General features: G+C 34.4%; 1 protein-coding gene across 2 annotated transcripts in view; it reads left to right on the top strand.

The window, feature by feature from the left end:
• NAA16 (N-alpha-acetyltransferase 16, NatA auxiliary subunit) overlaps positions 1 to 21624 on the top strand; it is an 81870-nt gene that overhangs the window by 49599 nt on the left and 10647 nt on the right. For both annotated transcript variants that reach the window (XM_053665408.1, XM_053665406.1), the window contains 6 exons: positions 6569 to 6641; positions 8761 to 8930; positions 9273 to 9425; positions 13056 to 13184; positions 19019 to 19232; positions 20107 to 20300. In XM_053665408.1, the coding sequence (XP_053521383.1) occupies positions 6569 to 6641; positions 8761 to 8930; positions 9273 to 9425; positions 13056 to 13184; positions 19019 to 19232; positions 20107 to 20300 (933 nt within the window). The remainder of the gene's footprint in view (positions 1 to 6568; positions 6642 to 8760; positions 8931 to 9272; positions 9426 to 13055; positions 13185 to 19018; positions 19233 to 20106; positions 20301 to 21624) is intronic.

Here is a 21624-nt window from a genome sequence, read left to right as displayed (position 1 = left end):
ATAAAGGTGTTAAGTATTTGTTGGTATTTTATAAAGTATGGGATTTACATTTTTAAGGGATGCACTGATAATGTATTTATATAGGAACCATTGGCCTTTTTTTTTTAAGGTGGCAGAGCTCTTATTTTTTAATTTATTGCTTATTTTAGAGAGAGGGTGCAAGGGAGAGAAAGAGAAACAAACATTGATTTGTTGTTCCACTTATTTATTCATTCATTGGTTGATTCCTGTATTTGCTTTGATTGGGAATTGACCCTGCAATATTTGTATCTCAGGTCCATGCCCTCCCTAACCAACTGAGCTACTTGGCCAGAGCTGACATTTCTTTAGTTTTTAAAGCACACAACAGACATTTTACCAATTGCTTTTTTTAAAAGTAATTTTTTAAAAATGTTATTTATTTATATTTAGAAGGGAAGGGAAGGAGAGAAGGGGAGAGATATCAATGTGTGGTTGCTTCTGGTGCATCATCTGCTGGGAACTGGCCCCTGCTGGAAACTGGCCTGCAACCCAGGCATGTGCCCTGATGGGGAATCGAACCACGATCTTTTTGTTCGCAGGCCCATGCTCAATCCACTGAGGTACACCCAGGACCAAGTGCTTTTAAGAATTGAATTAAACTCTGAAAATTGAATTTTAGTTATCAGGACTTAGTACAGTGAGAAAAAATTCACAAGTACAGGAAATACTTCTCAAATAATTACGGCCACATATGTTTGTGATTACTTATAAATGCATTTCAAAATGTGCATATTTGTAATCAGCAGTGAGTCCTGTTTTAAGCTAAGGGCTGCATTTTAACAGTTGAGGAAGGATTTCAAAGACATTAAGTTTGATAAACAATTATGGTCTTACAACCTTCCAAGTCTAAAGAACAAGCCACATCAGGTAGCATGAAAATAAAATAATCTTTTGAAGTTAGTTCAGGATATAGCATGATTGTAAAGTATTTTTTAAAATGTCTTCAGCATTTTAAATCATGAATATACAATTTAAGACTATTAAGAGCATTCTTTGCCCTGGTTGATATGGCTGAGTCGATTGAGCACCAGTATGCAAACTGAAACGTCACCATTTTGATTCCCAGACAGGGCACATGTCAGGGTTGTGGGCCAGGTCCCCAGTTGGGGACATGTGAAAGGCAACCCATGGATGTTTCTCTCATACATTGATGTTTCTTTGCCTCTCTTTCTCCTTTCCTTCCCTTCTCTAAAATAAATAAAAATTAAAAAACACATATATTTAAAAAAACATTCTTCATGTAAATTCCTTTTAAGGTTTTTATCCTCTGAATTTACTTGTGGTCCACATGTTGATATAGGACCAGCCTGTTCCACGTCTCTTCCCTTCCTGCCAGTTTGGATGGATGTGATTTCTTTAATTCTGTAGTTGTCAGACCTCACTGAACTCAATTACTGACAGTTCTTAGTGATTATTGTTCTATAATATAGTTGTAATTTTGATGTGGTTGAGTGAGAGAACGAGCCATGTTTACGTATGCTGCCATCTTGCAAAATTTAAATTTTTATGAAGTCCAACTTACCTGTTTTCCCTATTGTTGCTTGTGCTTTTGTGTTGTATGTGAGAAATCATTTCCAAATCCAAGTTCATGAAGTTACTTCTAATAGTTACTTCTAACAGTTTTAACTTTTAGTTTTTACATTGAGGTCGTTGATACACTTTGAATGCATCATTGTGTATGGTATGAAGTAGGAGTCCAGCTTCTTTTGCATGTGACTGTTCATTTTTCCCAGTGCCAGTTGTTGAAGAGATCATATTCTTTCTCTATTAAAAGATCTTGGCAGCCTTGTTGAAGTAAATGGACCAAAAATTTAACGGTTCATTTCTAGGCTCTCAGTTCTGTTCTACTGATTTGTATGCTTATCCTTATGCTAGTAACACTCATCTTTTCTATTTTTTCTCTTTTTAATTGAATTTATTGGAGTGACATTTATTAATAAAAATATATCGTTTTCTGGTATACATTTCTGCCATACATCATCTGTACATTCATCTTGATTACTATAGCTCTAGGGTAAGTTTTGAAATCAGGAAGTATGAATGTGCCTAGTTTGGTTTTTTACAAATTCTTTTTGGCTATTTAAGATTTTTTAATTTCTGCTTAAATTTTAGGAACAGTTTTTCAATTTGTACAAAGAAGCCAGCTGGGATTTTATAGGGATTGCATGACTCCATAGATCACTTTGAGAAGTATTCCCATCTTAACAACATTAAGTCTTCAGTCTGTGAACATTTGATGTCTTTCCATTTATTTAGATCTTAATTTATTTTTTAGTATTTTTATTTTTTTAAATTACAGGTTGTATTTAATATTATTTCGTATTAGTTTTAGGTATAAGCATAATGGTTTGATAGTCATGTATCTAACAAAGCTACCCCATTGCACCCCCCCCCACCACTGCCAATATTCAGTTACCCTCTTGGCACCTACATGGTTTTTAGCAATACTATTGACCATATTCCTTATGCTGTACTTTATATCCTTGGGACTGTTTTGTGACTATCAGTTTGTACTTCTTAATTCCTCACCTTTCTCACCCCCCTATGTTCTCCCCTCTTGTAACCATCTGTTCTGTATATCTATGAATCTGTTACTATATTTTTGTTTGTTTTCTTTGATTCTACATGTAAGTGAAATCATATTTGTCTTTTTCTGTCTGATTTATTTCAGTTAGCATAACACTCTCTAGGTCCATCCATGCTCTCTCAAATGGTGAGATTTCTTTTTTTATGTTTGAGTCATATTCTATTGTATAGATTCCATTGTCTATTTATTGATGGGCACTTGGGTTGTTTCCATAGCTTGGCTCTTGTAAGTAACACTGTAATGAACATAGGGGTGCATATATTCTTCAGAATTAGTGTTTTGAGTTTTCTGGATAAATACCCAGAAGTGGAATTTTTGAGTTGTAAGGCAGTTCTAGTTTTAATATTTTGAGGATTCTCCATACTGTCTTTCATCATACCTGGACAAATCTTCATTCCTACCAACAGATGAGGTTCTCTTTTCTCTGCACGCTTGCCAACTCTTGTTGCTTGTAGATTTTTTAAAGTTTTCAATGTTTATTTTTATTTTTTATTAAAAAATTTTTTTAAATTACAGTTTACATTCAATATTATTTTGCATTACTTCCAGGGGTACAGCATAGTGGTTAGACAATCATATATTTTACAAAGTGTTCCCCCTGATATTTCCAGTACTCAAGAGACACTGGACAATTACCACAATGTTATTGACTATATTTCCTTTGCTGGACTTTATGTCCCTATGACTGTCTTGTATCCACTAGTTTGTACTTCTCAATCCCTTCAACTTTTTCACCCAGTTCTGTTAACCCCAACTCAGTCAACCATGAATCCATTTCTTTGTTTGTTTATATTTTCATTACAGCTCACATATAAGTGAAATAATATGAGTTGTTTTTCTCTAACTTAGTTTACTTAGCATACTACCCTCTAGGTCCATCCGTGCTTTTGCAAATAGTAAGACTTCGTTCTTTATTATGGTCAAATAATATTCCACTGTATATATGTACCACTGCCTTTTTATCACTCATCTATTGATGAGCACTTTGGTTGTTTCCACAGCTTAGCTATTGTAAATAATGCTTCGATGAACCTAGGCGTGCATATATTCTTTTGATACAGTGTTTTGGGTTTCTTTGGATAAATGCTGAGACATAGAATCACTGGGTCATAAAGCGACAGTAATTTAAATTTTTTGTAGGACCCTTTGTACTGCTTTCCACAGTAGTTGCATAGTCTGTATTCCCACCAACAGTGAAGGCAGGTTCCCTTTTCTTGACAACACTTGTTTGTGGATTTATTGATGATAGCAGTTCTTACACAATGAGGTGATACCTCATTGTGGTTTTAATTCACATTTCTCTGATAATTGATGACATTGAGCATCTTTACATATGTCTATTGGCCATCTGCATGTCCTCTTTGGAGAAGTGTCTGTTCAGGTCCCTGCTTATTTTTTAATTGGATTGGTTGCATTATGAATTTTTGGTATTAACCCCTTATCAGATGTATCATTGGTAAATATCTTTTCTCTTTCAGTAGGTTATCTTTTTGTTTTGTTTATGGTTCCCTTTGCTGTTCAAAACCTTTTAAATTTGATGTAGTCAACTTGTTAATTTTTTCTTTTGTTTCCTCTGCCAGAGGATATACATAAGAAAAAATACTGTTTATAGAAATGCCCGACTTCTGGTCAAGATGAAGGCATTGGTAAATATGCTTTGCTACCTTGCACAATCATAAGAAAGATCATAGCTAACCTCAAAACAAAAATACCCAAAACTGCCAGAAAATTGGCATATAACTTTGCTGAAATTGTTGATTCTAACAGGTTTTATTTTTTAATGGAATCATTAGGGTTTTAAAAAAGATTTTATTTATTTATCTATAGAGGGGAAGGGAAGGAGGGAAGGAGAGAAATATCAATGTATGGTTGACTTTCATGCATCCCCTGCTGGGAACTGGCCTGCAACCCAGGCGTGTGCCCTGGCTGGGAATCAAACTGCGATCGTTTGGTTCACAGGCCTACGCTCAATCCACTGAGCTACACCAGCCAGGGCAGGATTTTCTATAAATAAGATCATATCATCTGCAAGAAGATGTTTTTACTTCTTTCTAATTTGAATGCCTTTTACAGTTAAAAGGCTTTCTTTTTCTGCCTAACTTCTTTGGCTAGAACTTACCATGCTGTGTCGAATAGAAGTGATGAAAGGAGGTATTCTTTTCTTGTTCTTAGTGGAAATGTTTTCAGTCTTTCACCATTGAGTATGATGTTTACTGTGGGTTTTTCATATATGGCATTCATTATGTTGAGGTAGTTATATTTCTAGTTTGTTGAGTGTTTTTGTAATGAAAGGGTGTTGGATTTTTTCATGTTTTTTTCTGCATTGGTTGAGATGATCATGTATTTTTTTCTTTGTCCTTTTATTAATGTGCTGTGTTACATTGCTCAATTTCCACATGTTAAACTATCCTTACATTCCAGGAATAAATCCCACTTGGTCATGTACATAATCCTTTTAATATTCTGCTGAATTTGATTTGCTAGTATTTTGTCAAAAATTTTTGTACCCATATTCATGAGGAATATTGTTCAGTATTTTTCTTGTGATGTCTTTGTCTGGCTTTGGTGTCACAGTAATGATTGCTTCATAGAATAAGTTTAAAAATGTTCCCTTCTTTATCTTCTTTTATTTTTTTGAAAAGTTTGGTGTTTTTAAATGTTTGGTAGAATTCACTAGTGAAGTCATTGGTTCTTGGGCTTTTCTTTGTTCATAGATTTTTTTATTACTGAATCTATCTCCTTACTAGTTATGGGTCTATTCAGATTTTAAGAATCATTGTTTTAAAATAGTCTTGATTTTAAAAGTCTTAGTATTAAAACAGTACAGCATTATTACTGTGTTTCAAAAGAATACGCATATTCTACTGCCCTAATCCATTTGGTTATATTTTTGTTGAGAATGTGTCTATACATACATGTTTTAATCAAGTTATATTGTGTGTAAATTCTTTTCATGTTGTTTTATTAATTTACTTAACATGTTTTCCCCACTACTAATGTATATAGTCCTACCCATTTCCCTGTTGCCTTTGTATCCTAGAGAATTATGCCATAATTCATGCAACATTATCTCAGAAAGACATCATGTAGGTCTGAGCAGTGTTTTGTTTGTTTTGTTTATTGACTGGTGCCAGTGGGATGGTCAGTGGCTTCCTGAATACTGTGTACTATGTGACTTGGTGGGTGGTGCTCTGATTTGCATTCAGAATTAAACTAATGATTCACATCACCACCTATGGAAAGTGTGAAGAGGTTTCTTTTTAGCCATATATGGTATATGTGCTACACATACATATACATTCACATATACATATATATGACTATGATACATACACATAAAAATCTGTTCAGGACTTTGTGATAAATGGTCTGCTCTTCAATGGCAATGGATCTGTAGTGAATTTTAGTTTTTAAATGGGCCTAGGGAAGAAAAGAAACAATTATGTTCCTGAAAATAAAAGTGTTTAAATTTCATTTTCACAAAATAGTAAGTAATGTGTCAGACCTTATTATTTAGTAGGTAGGTAAGTGAATTTGGTAGGAAAACCTATTGTATGATACACATTCTCACTTTCTGCCTTTTTGCAGGGCTGCTGATGATAACAAGCCAACTAGAATCATTTAAAATTTTACTTACACTTTTCAAAACTTTTTCATATTTTGTAGACATGCTAACAGTGATTCATAAACAAATATCTTTGTTAATTTTATATTTGCTTATTTTTAGATTTTTGTAATGTTTACATTACAAAAAGGAAAAAGTTGAAATAGGAAATCAAGTTTATTTAACAATATAATTAACTTACAGGCAGGGAGAGTGGACACCCTAATAGTTAAGTTAATTTATAATTTTGAAATAAGATGTATATTATTTCCAAATTTAATTTAATCCACAATAAATATAAATACCTTTAATAAAATGTTTTTAAATTTTAAAACTATGTTATGTTTTTTTAACAGATTTCTATAATCCAGGAACTTGTTACTAATTATGAAGCCTCTCTCAAAACATGTGACTTTTTTAGCCTTTATGGTAAGTTTAAATTAGTTTCTGTTGGAATTTAGTTACTCATTTCTGTCCATTTTTAATCACACACAGTAAAACTATCTTAATGTTTATTATGTAAATACTACATGATAGGTATTTACCGAATAGTTTTTGAATTTGTGAAGAATAATTTTTAAAATGCGAAGAGTGCATTTCAGTTTAGTTTAATTTAAATTATCCATAATATTGCGAGATGGGAGTTAACCCTATTTTAACACAAGTAAATTGACTGGAGAGATTGAGTGGCTTACCAGAGATGATGCAGTTAGTTTATAGTGAAATGTACTTTTACTGAATCTCTACTTTTCTTTTTACTTTTTTTTTACTTTAAATCCTGTAAAATTTGTTTGTTTCTCTTTTTGTAGGGGCATATGTAAATCAAGGCAACTGTAGAAAGCACTGTAGATTGCTTTCATTCATGCAGATGCTGACTTTAGTCTGTTTTTTTCATGTGTTTTTTACATGTCATTGCTCTTTTGTCTTTGTTAGTTTGAAACAAATTCCATGTAAGAGAACAGACATAGAAGTAAGTAGAATAATGAACACTGTGTCTCCATCACCCAGCTTCTGTTACAACATTTTCCTAGACTTGAAGTACCTTCTGTCTAGTTTTTCTGGAGTATTTTTAAAGCAGACATATTTTTACCTGTCAGTACCTTAGTATACATCACTATTTAAAACACTTAAGCAAATGATGTAACCACAGTGCTATCTTATACAAAATTAATTCTCATACTATAATATTTAACATCCAGTGTATGTGCAGATTTCCCTGATTATCTTAACAAATTATCTTTGTATAATTTGTTTATTTGAATTTGGATCCAACTTGATTTTTATGTCTCTGATATTCTTTTAATCTTGAGTAGTGTCCTCCCCTCCCTTTTAAAAAATGTTATTTGTTAACAGGTTATTTGTCTGTGGAATGTCCCATATTCTGCATTTGGCTGATTTGCTTTCTCATGGTATCATTTAACATATTTCTTCTAAACTCAGTAAGATTTACAGACTTGATTAGATTCAGGTTTCATATGAGTACTTGATACGTGATGTATGGTACTTCCCATTATATCACAGCTGGAGGCAGAAGACATTCTGTTTGTTTCTCTTTTTATGTTGTTTAGGTTGGTCAGGGTTCAGATGTTGTTAGCCATCTGCCCATTAAAGGATTCCTCATTGGCCTCTCACCTAATGATTTTAGCAGTCAATGCAAATCATTGTCCTAGTCCCTTATTTCATTCAAGTTATCATTTCATCTGTATTTGTTAGTTAGACATCATTTCATCAAATACAATCATTTCATGTATTTATTAGTAAAAAATTTGCCCTCATCAGCTATTTGGTTTCCCTGAACTATACTTCATGGAAGAGGAGCAAGATAAACTCTTTGCCTTTATTTGTCTGCATGTTGTCATTTTATTTGGTCACCTAGTCTAGGAGACCTGTGTTTTTCTGATGTAGTGTGGGTAAATTCTCTTTTTTCACCCTTTCTTCCTCATTTTGTACCTGTTGGTCTTCCCTTCTGAAATCTAATTGGAGAGCTTGGTATTTCTCTACTCTTTGTAGCTTGAGGGTACAGGATGGGGAACAGCGTAGAGCTTAGCAGATAGTGTGTGACTGCTTTTGACACATAGGGTTACTTCTTTCTACCTTACCAGGAATGTATCTTCTTCATATCCATCTTTCCCTGATTTAGTGTTGAGGCCTAGACAAAGCTTGGCAGTTCTTGCCTTTGTGGAAATCTTGTGGTGGTAGTGAGGGACATCTTTTTTCCAAGATGTTTTCTGGGTCTGCTGCCTTATGCCCCCGGCCTGGGGATTCATAGATTATCTTCTATCCTCAGCACTGTTTCTTTGGAGTGAGATGGCGGTTGGTTTAGAAGCCTTTGAAAGTAGCATCTTCTTTCTCTGTTTGGCTGCCACTTTTTGAACTCGATGGCATGCAGTCATACCTCTTTCTGTTGAAATTTGTCATTTTTGCTGGGTTTTTACTGTTTATTATTATAATAACTATTAATTTTGTTATGATTTGGGGGAGAGAGTGTATGTGATATCCTTTACTTTGCCTTCTTCCTTACAATAATTTTATATTTGTTTGATTGCAGAGAGTGGGGAAAAGGAACCCCCAACAACACTGCTCTGGGTTCAGTATTTCCTGGCACAGCACTTTGATAAACTTGGGCAATATTCTTTGGCTTTGGATTATATTAATGCTGCTATTGCTAGTACTCCAACTCTAATAGAATTATTCTATATGAAAGCAAAAATTTACAAGGTAAAATCCTAGATATGTTTTTTTAATAATTGAAGAATTTAGCTACTTAAGAACCCTTGAAATTATTTCTGTGCAGAAATAACTTTTATGGTACTTTGATAATCTATTTCTAATACTCTAAAAATCTTAAAGAGTTATAGGTTGCATAGTTTTGAACTCAGTGTTAATCATTGACTCAACTCTTAGTAAAGGTGAATTTTAATTTAAAGATTTCTAGATAAACTTTACAGAACTGGTACCAAACTTCTAATTTGTCTTCATAAACTGTTGCTATTCATAGTGCTTCCATATTATCTTAATCATAAACTGTAATTTCTTTTTAAACACTTTCATCTCTTAAAGCATATAGGTAATCTCAAAGAAGCTGCAAAGTGGATGGATGAAGCACAGTCTTTAGACACGGCTGATAGGTTCATCAATTCCAAATGTGCAAAGTACATGCTTCGAGCAAATATGATAAAAGAAGCAGAGGAAATGTGCTCCAAGTTCACAAGGGTAGGAAATAGCATTAAACTTCCATTCTGTGATGATTTGTGAAGTTTGCCACTGAAATTTTTAAGAATTCATTTTTGTTATTTTTTTAATCCCATTTGGTTCATATCCTAAGCATGGGTTCTTACTGAGATTTCAGTGTGTGTACATGTGCTTCCGGGGTAGGGGGCAGGAGAGTTGGTTAAAAAGCAACAGCAGGAGCAAATACCTGTGTGCAAAAATAAGCAATATGCCATACTTAAGTGTAATATTCAGTTTATAGTTCTTTTGTCTTGCTAGGAATTTGTGACTGCTGTTTAATTTCTCTTTTACATTGTTACTTCAGAATTGTCCATAAAGTTCTTCTATGTAAAATTAAGGTTCATGGACTACTGGTCTCTGTGCCAGTTGAGAATTTAAGTTCACTGAAATGCTTGGACTCAGTGTTGTTCCTTTCCTTTTTGTCTTTCGCAGTCCTTTTATATCCTTTCAACATAGACTTCCTGTTTTATAAAAATATTTTACATGTTTATGATAAAAAATATAAGTAGACTATGGAACAGAATAGAAAGCTCAGAAGCACATATATATTGGAAAACTTGGTATATCACCAGAGGTGCATTAAAAATCAGATGAAAAAATATTGCTGGGACAATTAGTTATTTGTGTTGAAAAGGATAAAATGACATTCTTATCTTGTGCTGCAAACAAATCAATTCCAGATGGATTAAAGATCTAAGTATGGAAAGCACAGTTTTTAGATCTTTGGAAGAAGGTATAGAAGTTTATCTTTAGGGCCTGAGGTAGGGAACATTTCTTAGGACACCACAAGTGTAAAGTATGTGAGTAAATTGAAACACTTGACTATTAAAAATCAAGATAAGAAGGACACAGGGACGAGAACTAAGGGGGGTGGAAATGGGAGGGAGGAGGGGAGCATGGGGCTGGGGGGGGGCCAGGATGGGAGAAATAGACAAAAAAACTGTACTTGAAAAATAACTAAATAGAATTATTAAAAAATCAAGATAAGGTATAACAGTATAACCATAGTGAAGTGAGAAGATAAACTACAGAATTAATCAGAGAAGATATTTCTAATCTATATAATGAGAAAAGAATTTATAATAAATTCCAGAGAATTCACTGGTGTAGTTATATAGCACATATTGAATGTAACATTGAGGCATCATGAGGAAACCATTGCTGCAAGTTTGATTTCCAAATTTTAATTAAGATTCTTTGAAAGAAATGTATGTCCAAGTGCACATTACATACAAAGTAGAGGACTTTTGTGCTGATGTAACACAGGTGAGGTATTCAGGATGAGCATAAGTTACCACTGTATGAATAGTTCACATAAGTGGTAAATGGAATGGCCTAGAAAGATGTCTTCAACAGTAATCAGGGAAATTATAAGATACCATTTTGTACACATTAAATTTAAGAAGTGTAAGTCTGAACATTACTAGGTATTGACAAATAATATGTTTTACATATTCTTTATATATGTTTTACATATATATGTATATGATGTCACTTAATCTTAACAATCTTAGGACATCGTTACCCTCATATTACAGTTAAGGAAATGTTTAGAGAGGTCAAGTACTGTGGCATCTGGAGATCACCCACTTAGTCATTTATTTGGAGCCAGGATTCTAGACTGGGTGTCTCTGACTCTAAAACCTATGTTTTAGGATTGTGTTTCAGGAACAGAAACTGCAGTGACTAGTGTTCTAAAGCTCAGAAGCCATAGGATCAACAGTAGATACAAAGGGGCAGTTGAAATGTTAGCAAGAAGTATTAGCAAGAATGATGAGTATTGGGAGGAAAAAAACTAGGAAGATAGTAATGCAGCTTATGTTCATGTGGCACTTTTTTTATGTGTTTGTCTGAAATTTTATAGCAGTCTGATTGGGCTTCTGAAGAGGTTACTTGAATCATCTTTGGTCACATAGTGAATATTGTTGGGGCTCAGACTTTTCAGTGCCCTTCCCACTGAGTCACAATTTTGAAGGTTAGAAGACAGTTCAAGTATAGATATAAAAACAGTGATGTTTGTAGAGAAAAGTATCCACCACCTGGAAAGCCACTATGGAGATTAGAAGTAAAGTACAATTACAAATGAATACACGAAACTTTTAAAACTAGGTAATAAGTCTAATCACATACATACACACCCTAAACCAGAGACAACTGTCTGAAAAAGCACAGGGAAATGAAAGAAGGGGAAAGTTGGGCTGTTTGAGAGTAGTCACCAAAATCTAGTTTGCTCATCATAATTGCTCTCAGTCATCCATTCTTGACAAGTTGCCATGCTATATGGAGAGCTTGTATTCCATTTATCCAAAGTGGTTCCTTGGCCAGATATGTCTCTGACGTGATAGATAAGCATAGTGAGCCAGAGCAGGAAAACTGCTAATGACCTTGAGTAACCAGTTTGTATCTGCTTGTTCATTGAATGAAGTGCTCATATTTCACAGTTTGAAGATTTCTTCTTGAAGATTTTTCACAGTTTGAAATTCTTGTATGAGGTTGTTGATGAAAGTTGTATAGTTCTAGTTTGTAACGATTTTGAAATGAAATACAATGTAGTTTTCTTATAGGTAGTCATCAACAAATGTAAAATATATCTAACCATAAAGAACAATGAAATACGCTCATATTTTTACCTAACCGGTTTTTATCCTTTTAATGAAAATTCTGAAAATTGAACTGATAACACAAAATGGGTGTGACAGAGAACTGAAGATTAAAATTACATATCTAAATATACCATTGCCATCTTTCCTGGGGTCATATAAAATATATTTGAAATATCCTTAAAAATGTGGCAACACTCCAGTGCCCCTGCCCTGAAAGTAGGTACTTTATGACTTACATTGTTCTCAGAATTCACACTGAGCCTGAATTGACAAACATTTTTAACAAATTCTGTTATTTGATTTTATCAGCTTCAAGGGGAAGAGTTGGCATAGAATAGGAAATGCTGTTAGAAGCAGACACATGGGCACAAAAAAGCGACAACTGATAGCCTAAGCCTAATGTGCGGCGGGGGGACTGGGAAACGGAAAAGCAGGCTTGGACCCTAGTACTGATGGATTTGGCAGTAGTGGATGTACATAGCCCTGTGTCAGCAAAGAAAGGTTAACTAGCTTTTACTTAATAAGCAGAAGCTAGGCAGTACTTCACAGGGTTGCTATCTAAAATAGTCTAAATCAGGGGTGTAAAACTCCTTTTCACTGGGGCAGCTGCCTTCAAAAGGCCGAATATAATTTCAGGACTGTATAAATGTAACTCTTCCTTAACTAGGGGCAAGGAACTTGGCACTGCTTCTGGGTAGAAACAAGGTGGAGGGCCGGATTCAGTCCTCTGGCCTTGTGTTTGCTACCTGTGGTTTAAATAGAAGCTTTGTTGTTTAAAAACTAGCTTCAGTAATCTGGAGTTTTTTTATATAGAATGTTGAATACCCCAACAAAGCTGGATAAATAAGACGTACAATTTTAAATCAATAGGAGCTTTTTGGTAGTATTCGGTATATTTGTTAATTACTGTTGTCAAGATATTTGTAGCTATAGTTGTAAAAGAGAAAATGAGATTTTTAGGATCCCTTTTATTATTTGCTTCTTATATTAATGAATGCTTCTATTTCAGGAAGGAACATCTGCCATGGAAAATCTGAATGAAATGCAGTGCATGTGGTTTCAAACAGAGTGCATTTCTGCTTATCAGCGTTTGGGGAGATACGGGGATGCCTTAAAAAAGTGCCATGAAGTAGAAAGAGTAAGTTGATAGAATTTTGACTTTATTTTTCTCTGGTAAGTAGATGAAAAAAGCAGATTTTTTTCTACAGTGTAACATCTGCCTCTTTTATTTACTTTGGAAACTTCATTGTGAAAAATTCTTTCAAACATTCAGAGGTTGTGAATAAATGGTTGCTTTTGTTTGATCCTCAGATGGTTGTGATTTCAACATGTCTCCATGTCTTTATCTGAAGGAACAAGTAAGAGATAAATTTAGTAAGCCATCGTGGCTGTTAGTAACATATATTCAAAATATCTGTTCCCTAATCGGGCCATTATTTGGTTTTCATCACTAGCCATGAAGGATACACAAGCAGATGGCTGCCTCTTTCCCCTTTATATCAGGATCTGCTCAGTAGTCAGCCTCTCTCCAGTTTGTCTTCCCAGGATATTTGTTCTCACTTCAGTACTTTGGACAGCAGTCTGGGTCTGGTTCGCAGCCTTATTTTATCACTTGCTTTTAGGATGATGTGTGTGATTTGCCTTAGTGAGGGGCCTTTTCTTTTCCTTTGTGTGAATTTTTGTTTTCCTGTTCTTTGTCATCTCTGAAGCACTCTCCTTCCAATGGACAACAGGAGGAAAAGAGCCACAAATGCACCCCTGAGGCAGTCCTCAGCAGCCCTCAGTTGGGGTCAATCGGCACCACTGTTCCCATGCTGACGCAGTATAAAACCACAGGCATCATAGTCAGGTGAGCCTGATGTCTGCTCTCCGGCAGTCACTTTGGCCTTTTTCCCATGTGAAACTTCTGAGATTACCCAAAAGAAAGGCTAAACCTTAGGGGGTGGCTTTTGATGGGAACTGGAACTAGGATTATATATGAGCCCTTTTACAAATAACATAGTTTTTGCTTTGTTTTGTTTTGTTTTGATTTTATTCTTAGCTTGGGCTTCATGGCTATCTCTGGGAAAAATTCTCATCTTGAAAATATAAAAAGCCCTTGGATAATAAGTGAAGTATTCAGGCATTGAAGTATAAGTCAGGCTCTTCTATGATAAAATCAGAGATCATTAACTTGATGACTGTCACTTAAAACATTCTATTTGTTATTAGGAAAGATACATTTTTATTAACCAGGACATTCTTGGTGAATTGACAGATTGTTTACTTATGGATCAGTAATTCTAGCCGGACCATAACTGGAAATTATCAGATTTTCTGTGTATCCTTAAGATCATTATAATTGTGAACTTCTCCAGCTTCAATTCCATTCCTCCTAATGTTAATAGCTATATTACTGATTTCTTTTTAGCATTTTTGACAGTTGTTATACTATGATTAATAGCTATTCAGTTACTACATTTTATTTAGATTATACTTTCCCTTAAATTTTTAGTGATTTTTGGCTGAGGAACATGAAGTAAAATTCTGTAATGTTAGATCAGTTGACCTTTGAACAATGAGGGGATTGAGGCTCTAACTACTGTGTAGTCTAAAATCCTGTGTAACTACAATCTGTCCTTTGCATTTGTGGATTTCCAATCAGGGATCAAAAATAGAAAAATAGAATGACCTTTGAACAACGCAGGTTTGAACTGCACAGGTCCACTTTTATACACAGATTTTTGAAATTTATAAAAACCACCCTGATCTGTATGGCTCTTGGGTGTTACACCACAAAGCAAAAGGTTGCCAGTCCAATTCTGGGTCTGGGAGCATGCCTGGGTTGCAGGTTTGGTTCCTAGTCAGGGTGCATGCAAGAGGCAACCAGTGGGTATTTCTTTCTCACATCTATGTTTCTCTCCCTCTTTTTCTCTTTCCCTTCCAGTCTCTAAAAATAAATAAATAAAATCTTAAAATATTTAATTATAAAAACCTGTGTTCAAGAATCAACTGTACTTGTAGTTCAAAAAACATGATTTGACTAGTACACGTCACTGTCTGGTCATTTTACATAGTTATTGTTAGATTCTTTACTATCTTTATTTAGGGTTTGCTGTTGGTGCTTAAGAATAGGAAAAACTAGAAACATAATGCAAGAGCATATTACTTACACATTAGTAAAAAAAATAGCAAATTCATACCAAAAGTAAGACTTGTCTAATAGTTATATGTTGAAGTGTGAGTGCTTAGTACAAATAGGATGATTAAATATTTTCTGACTGATTAATGCTTCTGAAATTAATTTCCAGTAAAATGTAATCTAAAAGAAAAATTTTTATAATATAATTGTAAGGATTTAGGAGTAAATACTGAATTTAAAGGTTTATTATGAGAGGTATCTGCAAGAGTTACTTTGTACCTAAGTTTAAGATACTTTAGTAAAGAAATGAGCACTTTAAAAAACTTTTCAGTTTTCTTTCTAAATAGGTGGTCAGTGAATAGAGACATAAATTCAAATAAAGCCCAAGTCTTGTGCCATCAAGAACTCCTTCCAGAATTCTTTCACTGAAAGCAGTTTCAGCTAGTATACATATTGCTGTGAGCTCTTAGTAACTGGATTTGAAATGTTAGAACTCTGGAACAGCCTACTGTAGTACTCCTCTGTCTTTATCTTGCCCTCTGCCATAGGATTGTATGTACAGGAGATGTATATATATTCCAGTCCGATGTTTAGAAACTGAGTTTTATTCAAAGGAAAGCAAAACAACTGTCTTTAAAAAAATTTGGCTATAAACTTGTGTTCAGAATAATTTTTAAAACTATTTTATCTTTCAAGAACTGAATTTTCTTTTCCCCCTTTTCAGATGATTGATTTCTTATTATTTTAGTGTGCTAATTTGTATATGAAACAGAACAAAAATACATATTCCTTAAAACTTTTTGATAAGATACAGGATTTCTGATAGCTCAAAACCATAGGAAGTTCATAACTTTATCTTCTAGTGCATCTTAATTTTTATCAAATTGTCACATGCTTTATAATGGCAGATTCTCTACAAAGGACATAGGGTTGTTGATTACCCTCTTTGGTCTAGTTATTGATTTTTTTTAAGGCCAGAGGTTTTTGTCATACTTCATATTAGTCTGCTCCAGGAACTAATATGGAATGGGTAGAATAATCTGGGTCAGAAGAGAGGGCCTAATAGGGAATTCCACATTCTTTTTTCTTTTTTAAATCCTCACCAGAGGACATTTTTTCACTGATTTAAAGAGAAAGGAAAGGAGAGGGAGAAACATGGATGTGAGAGAACCATCAACTAGTCGTCCCCCGTATGTGCTCCAACTGGGGATTGTATGCACCCAGACTATGTGGACTGAGGATTGAACCTGCAATCTAGATAATGTGCCTTCACCTGGAATCAAAGTCACAGCCCTTCAGTTATGGGATGACACTCCAACCAACTGAGCCACACCAGCTAGGGCAAAAACTGTACTCTAAGCTGTGAATAGCATTTTTTAATTCTTTGCCGACCTCTCTTACTTTGATTGAAGCCTAATTTTGACCATTTGAGCAATTCCTGCACTACAACTCTCCTGCTCCTAAGAAAAAGAAAACTAGTGTTTGTGATGAGGGGAACACTGAGTTAAGGGCATGAGCAGTCTGTTAAAATTTGAGTACCTATAGTCTACAGTAAGCTAAGTGGTCTTAACACGTTTCTGTTTGGCCAAAGTTCAGGGAAACTAACTTGTTTACATGTTTATATTATCTAACATATTTTTATGTTTTATGAATTTGAAGACCTAAAAATCACCGCAGGGTGGTACAAGGGAGATATCTGTGGTAATGTGACAGTCTGTATCTTGATTGTTTGGTATTAGTTCCTCAAATATACACAAGATAAAATCACATAGAACTGTACACACAGGTTGTACCAGTGTCATATTACAGTTATGTAGGCTGTGTTTGGGGAAGCGAAGGGAAAAGTGTACAGAACATCGTTATATTACCTTTCAACTTCCTCTGTATCTATAATTATTCCAAATAAAAAGTTAAAAAAGAAAATCAACCAAGATTAGTTGTTTTAAAGTAGGATTCTGTAAACATCATTTCTTCCAAAAGCAAAATTATCTTGTTATACCTTAAATTTTCTAATTTAGTCAAGTCTGGTCCACCACCGTTATCTTATTATATAGTGATCAACATCTGGGGTTGTAGGGCTCAGCAAGTTCCTGAGACAAGGCTTTTGATGGAAAAACTGAAAGCCTTGGGCAAAGTGGAATAAGTTGGTTACCCTATTTATGGAAGACAATTACTGGAGAGAGGCAGCCTGTGGGCTATTACTGATAAAGAGGAGGCTTAAATGTTTGTGGTTCCAAAGGCTCCCTCTAAGATTTGACTTAAAATCTATTTACTAATGCTGCTAGGAATATTTCTTAAAACTATGTCTGCCTTTTTATACATAAATGTTTCTCAACCTCAGAAAGGTCCTGTAATCTCAAAAGTTTTCATCTCCATGATTTTTGACACTGTTGTTTTTCTTAGTCAGCTGTATTGAATTTTAAGATATTCTTACGGTGCTAGATATAACTTGATTGACATAAGGAGGACCATGAACAACTTTATGAAATATGTAATCTTTTAAAAATGAGTTTGTTACTATTTTGAATTGATTTGTCTTATTGATGGGAAGAGTGTAATTTTCAAATATAATTATTAAAGCATGATTGATTCTTGAAGTAGTAAATACAAACTAATATGTTCATTTTTTTCTACATCCTTCCCTCCACACTGTACTTTTACCTTAAAATTCTTTTTTTTTAAAAGTCTCAGGTATTTAATGTCATTCTGTATATGGTGTATTTCTAATTACTAAGACAACAACAATTATCAAATGATACGGACACTTACTAATGTGTCCTCTGCATAATTATGAGTTACTAGGTCCCAGAACAGAGGAAAACTCAGTGATAGAACAGCTTGTTCTGTATTGCTATATTGAGTTTATTTTTCTAAATATATACATTTGGAGAAGCTAAAGTGGGAGAAAATAAAGAACTGGTAGAGACACATGTAGGGAAGAAAATAAAAGTATAAATTGTTTTGTAGGGAGTTAATCTTCTCCTTTCTGTGTAAAAGATTAGTTCTTAAACTTTTGGGGAGCTATGGGCCCTTTGAGAATTGGATAAAAGCCTCAAAATGCTATGTTTATACCTAGAGTCCAGACTAAGAACCTTTGCTAAATGAAATATTGGTAGATTTAATGGTAGCTTATTAAGTGAGAGAAAACCATAATGCTCTGTTTGTATAGCAGTTTACGGTTTAAAATGAACTTTGAAATATGTTCTTATATGATCTTTAATAGCCTTATGAAATTGACAGTACAGATTTCTTTATTCCTAACTTAAGTAAAATAATGGAGGCTCAAGATAATTGAGGTCATATGTCTGATAAGCATCTCATCTCTTACATTGGCAAATATTGTGCTTACTGAATGTCTGCTATGTTAGGCCCTCTGCCAGTCAGTGGGGATAGACGTTGTTACAAGGCTTGCCCTTGAAGAGCTGGCTCACAGTTGAGCAGAGCAGTCTGATTTGTAAACATTTTGTGTGAACCTATAGTAGTATATATTTTAGCCTTCAGTCGGAGGTCTGTTTAACTCTGCCATGCTCATTTTGGGGGAACACTGAGGAGAAATGTTTAATTAAAACTAAAATATCAATATGTACTCATTTCCAGGCTTAAAAATCTGACTTATTACATAGAAATTGAGTTTCATCACAAACATGATTTATACTGAATGATCATCAATTGTAAAAAGAGAAACTTTATATGCAAAGAACAACTTGATGTCCTTCACAGTGTTAAACACTGGAGAGGGTGGCAACTAAGTAAAATTATGATTTTTAAAAATTTTGGGGGGGCTTTTTATGGTTTTCAGAAGATATTATTGACAAAATGTAAGAGATAATTTTGTCGTTTTGTTTTTTAAGCATTTTTTGGAGATAACTGATGATCAATTTGACTTCCATACATACTGCATGAGAAAGATGACCCTTCGTGCCTATGTCGACCTTCTAAGATTAGAAGATATGCTCAGAAGACATGCCTTCTATTTCAAGGCTGCTAGATCAGCGATTGAAATATACTTGAAATTGTATGATAACCCCTTAACCAGTGAAGGCAAACAACAAGAAATAAATTCAGGTAACTGACAAGGAACTATTTTTAAAAATTTGAAAAGAATACTAATTTTCAGAATGTCATTAACATAAACAGTACATAGAAAAGTATGTTGTCAATGGATGCGAAGACAGTATACCTTTGTTTGTATGAAAAAAAATGCAGGGCAAGACTTATAAAAGGCTGGCAAGATGATGTTCTGTAGCTGGTGCTTCTAAATCATACTGATGGAATGACTTGCAATCTTTTTTTATTTTTATCTTCACTAAGACCAATTCATGAAAAATAGAAATGTCTGTGAACTGGGTTCTTTTTTTTTTTTTAATTGTCACTGAAAATAGTATTAAGCCTTACAGGGAACAATAATTTTTCTTACAACTTCTAGTACCTACTTCATTGAGAATAATAATGCTAATGAGAATAATACAGCTTTTATTCACTAAAATGTTAATATTTAGGAATATTTAAGAAAATATTCCTATAGAGAAAATATTTCATAGAGAAAAATTTGTTTTTCATTCGTAATATGTATGCAGTGTTTAGAGAGCATAAGTGTGTCTGTATCATTGATATACTCTTGAGAGAATAGTTGGTATTATCAGCCCCACTTTATACAGTTTGAAACTTGATACTGAGATGATTTGCCCAAAGTCATGTATTGTATAGGAGATAGAACTGGGCTAGAATTGGTTTATTTTAGTCAATGCAGCATGTGCCGGTTGTCTTTTGTGTGCCATGTTTAGTGCTAATCATTAGGAATATACTTTCTAAAACTTTTTAAATAGTTGCCTTTCCCCCCTTTCCCCCAAAGAGCTATACTAATCGTATGTATTGCACAAGAATATGAGGAAGAATGGAAACATTTACTCAGAATGCTTATGCATTTGGATATTTGTAGAAAACCTGTCAGCCAAAGAATTGAAGAAAATGCTTAGCAAGCAGAGAAGAGCTCAGAAAAAGGCAAAATTAGAAGAAGAGAGAAAGCACACAGAAAGGGAACGTCAACAAAAAAATCAAAAGAAAAAAAGAGATGATGATGAAGAAGAAGCCGGTGGTCTCAAAGAAGAACTTATACCTGAACAATTAGAAAGGGTGAGATGAATTTACTATGTTGATTTGGTAAAATTTAAGTTATTTAGTTCTGTGCTAGTCATAAATGTTTTATTTAAATTTATAAATAATCCATTTATGATTTTTTAAGGTTATGATAGTCATCAATTATTTTCGAATGATAGCATGCAACTTTTGCTAATGCATCATATACATAGAATTGTAGTTGTGGTAGGCAGAATCATGACCCTCCAGAGATGTCCATGTTCTAAACCCTGAAACCAGTGAATGTGTTACATTACATGGCAATGGGGAATGAAGGTGGTAAATAGAATTCAAGGTGGTGTTGGGTTGGCCAGAAAGGTCATTTAATTTTTCTGTATGATGGCTCCAGTAGCACTTAGTTGTCTTTAGCTTCATTCAAAATAATTTTGTTATGTTGTATAGTGACAGCTGTCATATCAGTGTGCATTTAAAAAATTAAGATTGGTGAAATTTTGTACAGCCATTTTAATATTGCAGATAGAAGGAAATATGCAATATTTTTGGCATATTATGCTTTATTACTTCAAGAAAGGTAAAAGTGCAACTGAAACACACAGTAAAAGATTTGTGCAGTGTATGGAGAAGGTGCTGTGACTGACTAAACATGTTAAGAGTGGTTTGTGAAGTTTCTTGGTACTATTGACATTTTTGCCAGGTAATTCTTTGCAGTGGGGCTGACTTAATAATGTACTGGAAGATGTTCAGCAGCACCCCTAGCACCCACTAAAAGCCAATAGCGGGAGATAGCTGACATACTGACATATTCAAAATATCCAAATTAATATGGTTATTAGTGAAAATGAAAAATGTGTCTTATTTTACAGAAAACAACTAAGTGGACTTTTTGACCAACCCAATAATTAGCTTGCCTAAAGATAGGGAGAGTAGCCTGGATTGTCCAGGAGGGCCTAATGAAATCACAAGAGGCCTTGAAAATAGAGGAGGAAAGTAGGTAGTAGTGGTGTGAGGGCTTCATCCCTGGTGATGGCCTTTGAAGATGAAGGGAGGTGAGGGAAGGAGGTGGCTATAAGCCAAAGAAGTAAGGCAGCCTTGGGAAGCTGAAAAGGACACTGAAACATGGAGTCTCCCTTACAGCCTCCAGAAGGGAATGCAGTCTGGCTGACACTTGATGATTTTAAGTTAAGCGAGACCAGTGTTGAACTTCTAACCTTTAGAACTGCAAGATAATAAATTTACAGAACCCCACCTATGCTGTTCTGGAACAGCTATGGGGTTCACCCACCCCCAGGAAGTGTGACTCCCAGTGTAAGAGTTCGGTGAAAAAGGAAAGGGATTGTTTATTTACAGGTTATACAGATTC

This window comes from Artibeus jamaicensis, unplaced genomic scaffold (genome assembly GCF_021234435.1).
Source record: "Artibeus jamaicensis isolate MK-2021 breed Jamaican fruit bat unplaced genomic scaffold, CSHL_Jam_final contig_414, whole genome shotgun sequence".
In the NCBI taxonomy this organism is placed as follows: domain Eukaryota; kingdom Metazoa; phylum Chordata; class Mammalia; order Chiroptera; family Phyllostomidae; genus Artibeus; species Artibeus jamaicensis.
This window is presented reverse-complemented; position numbering and strand designations above follow the sequence as displayed.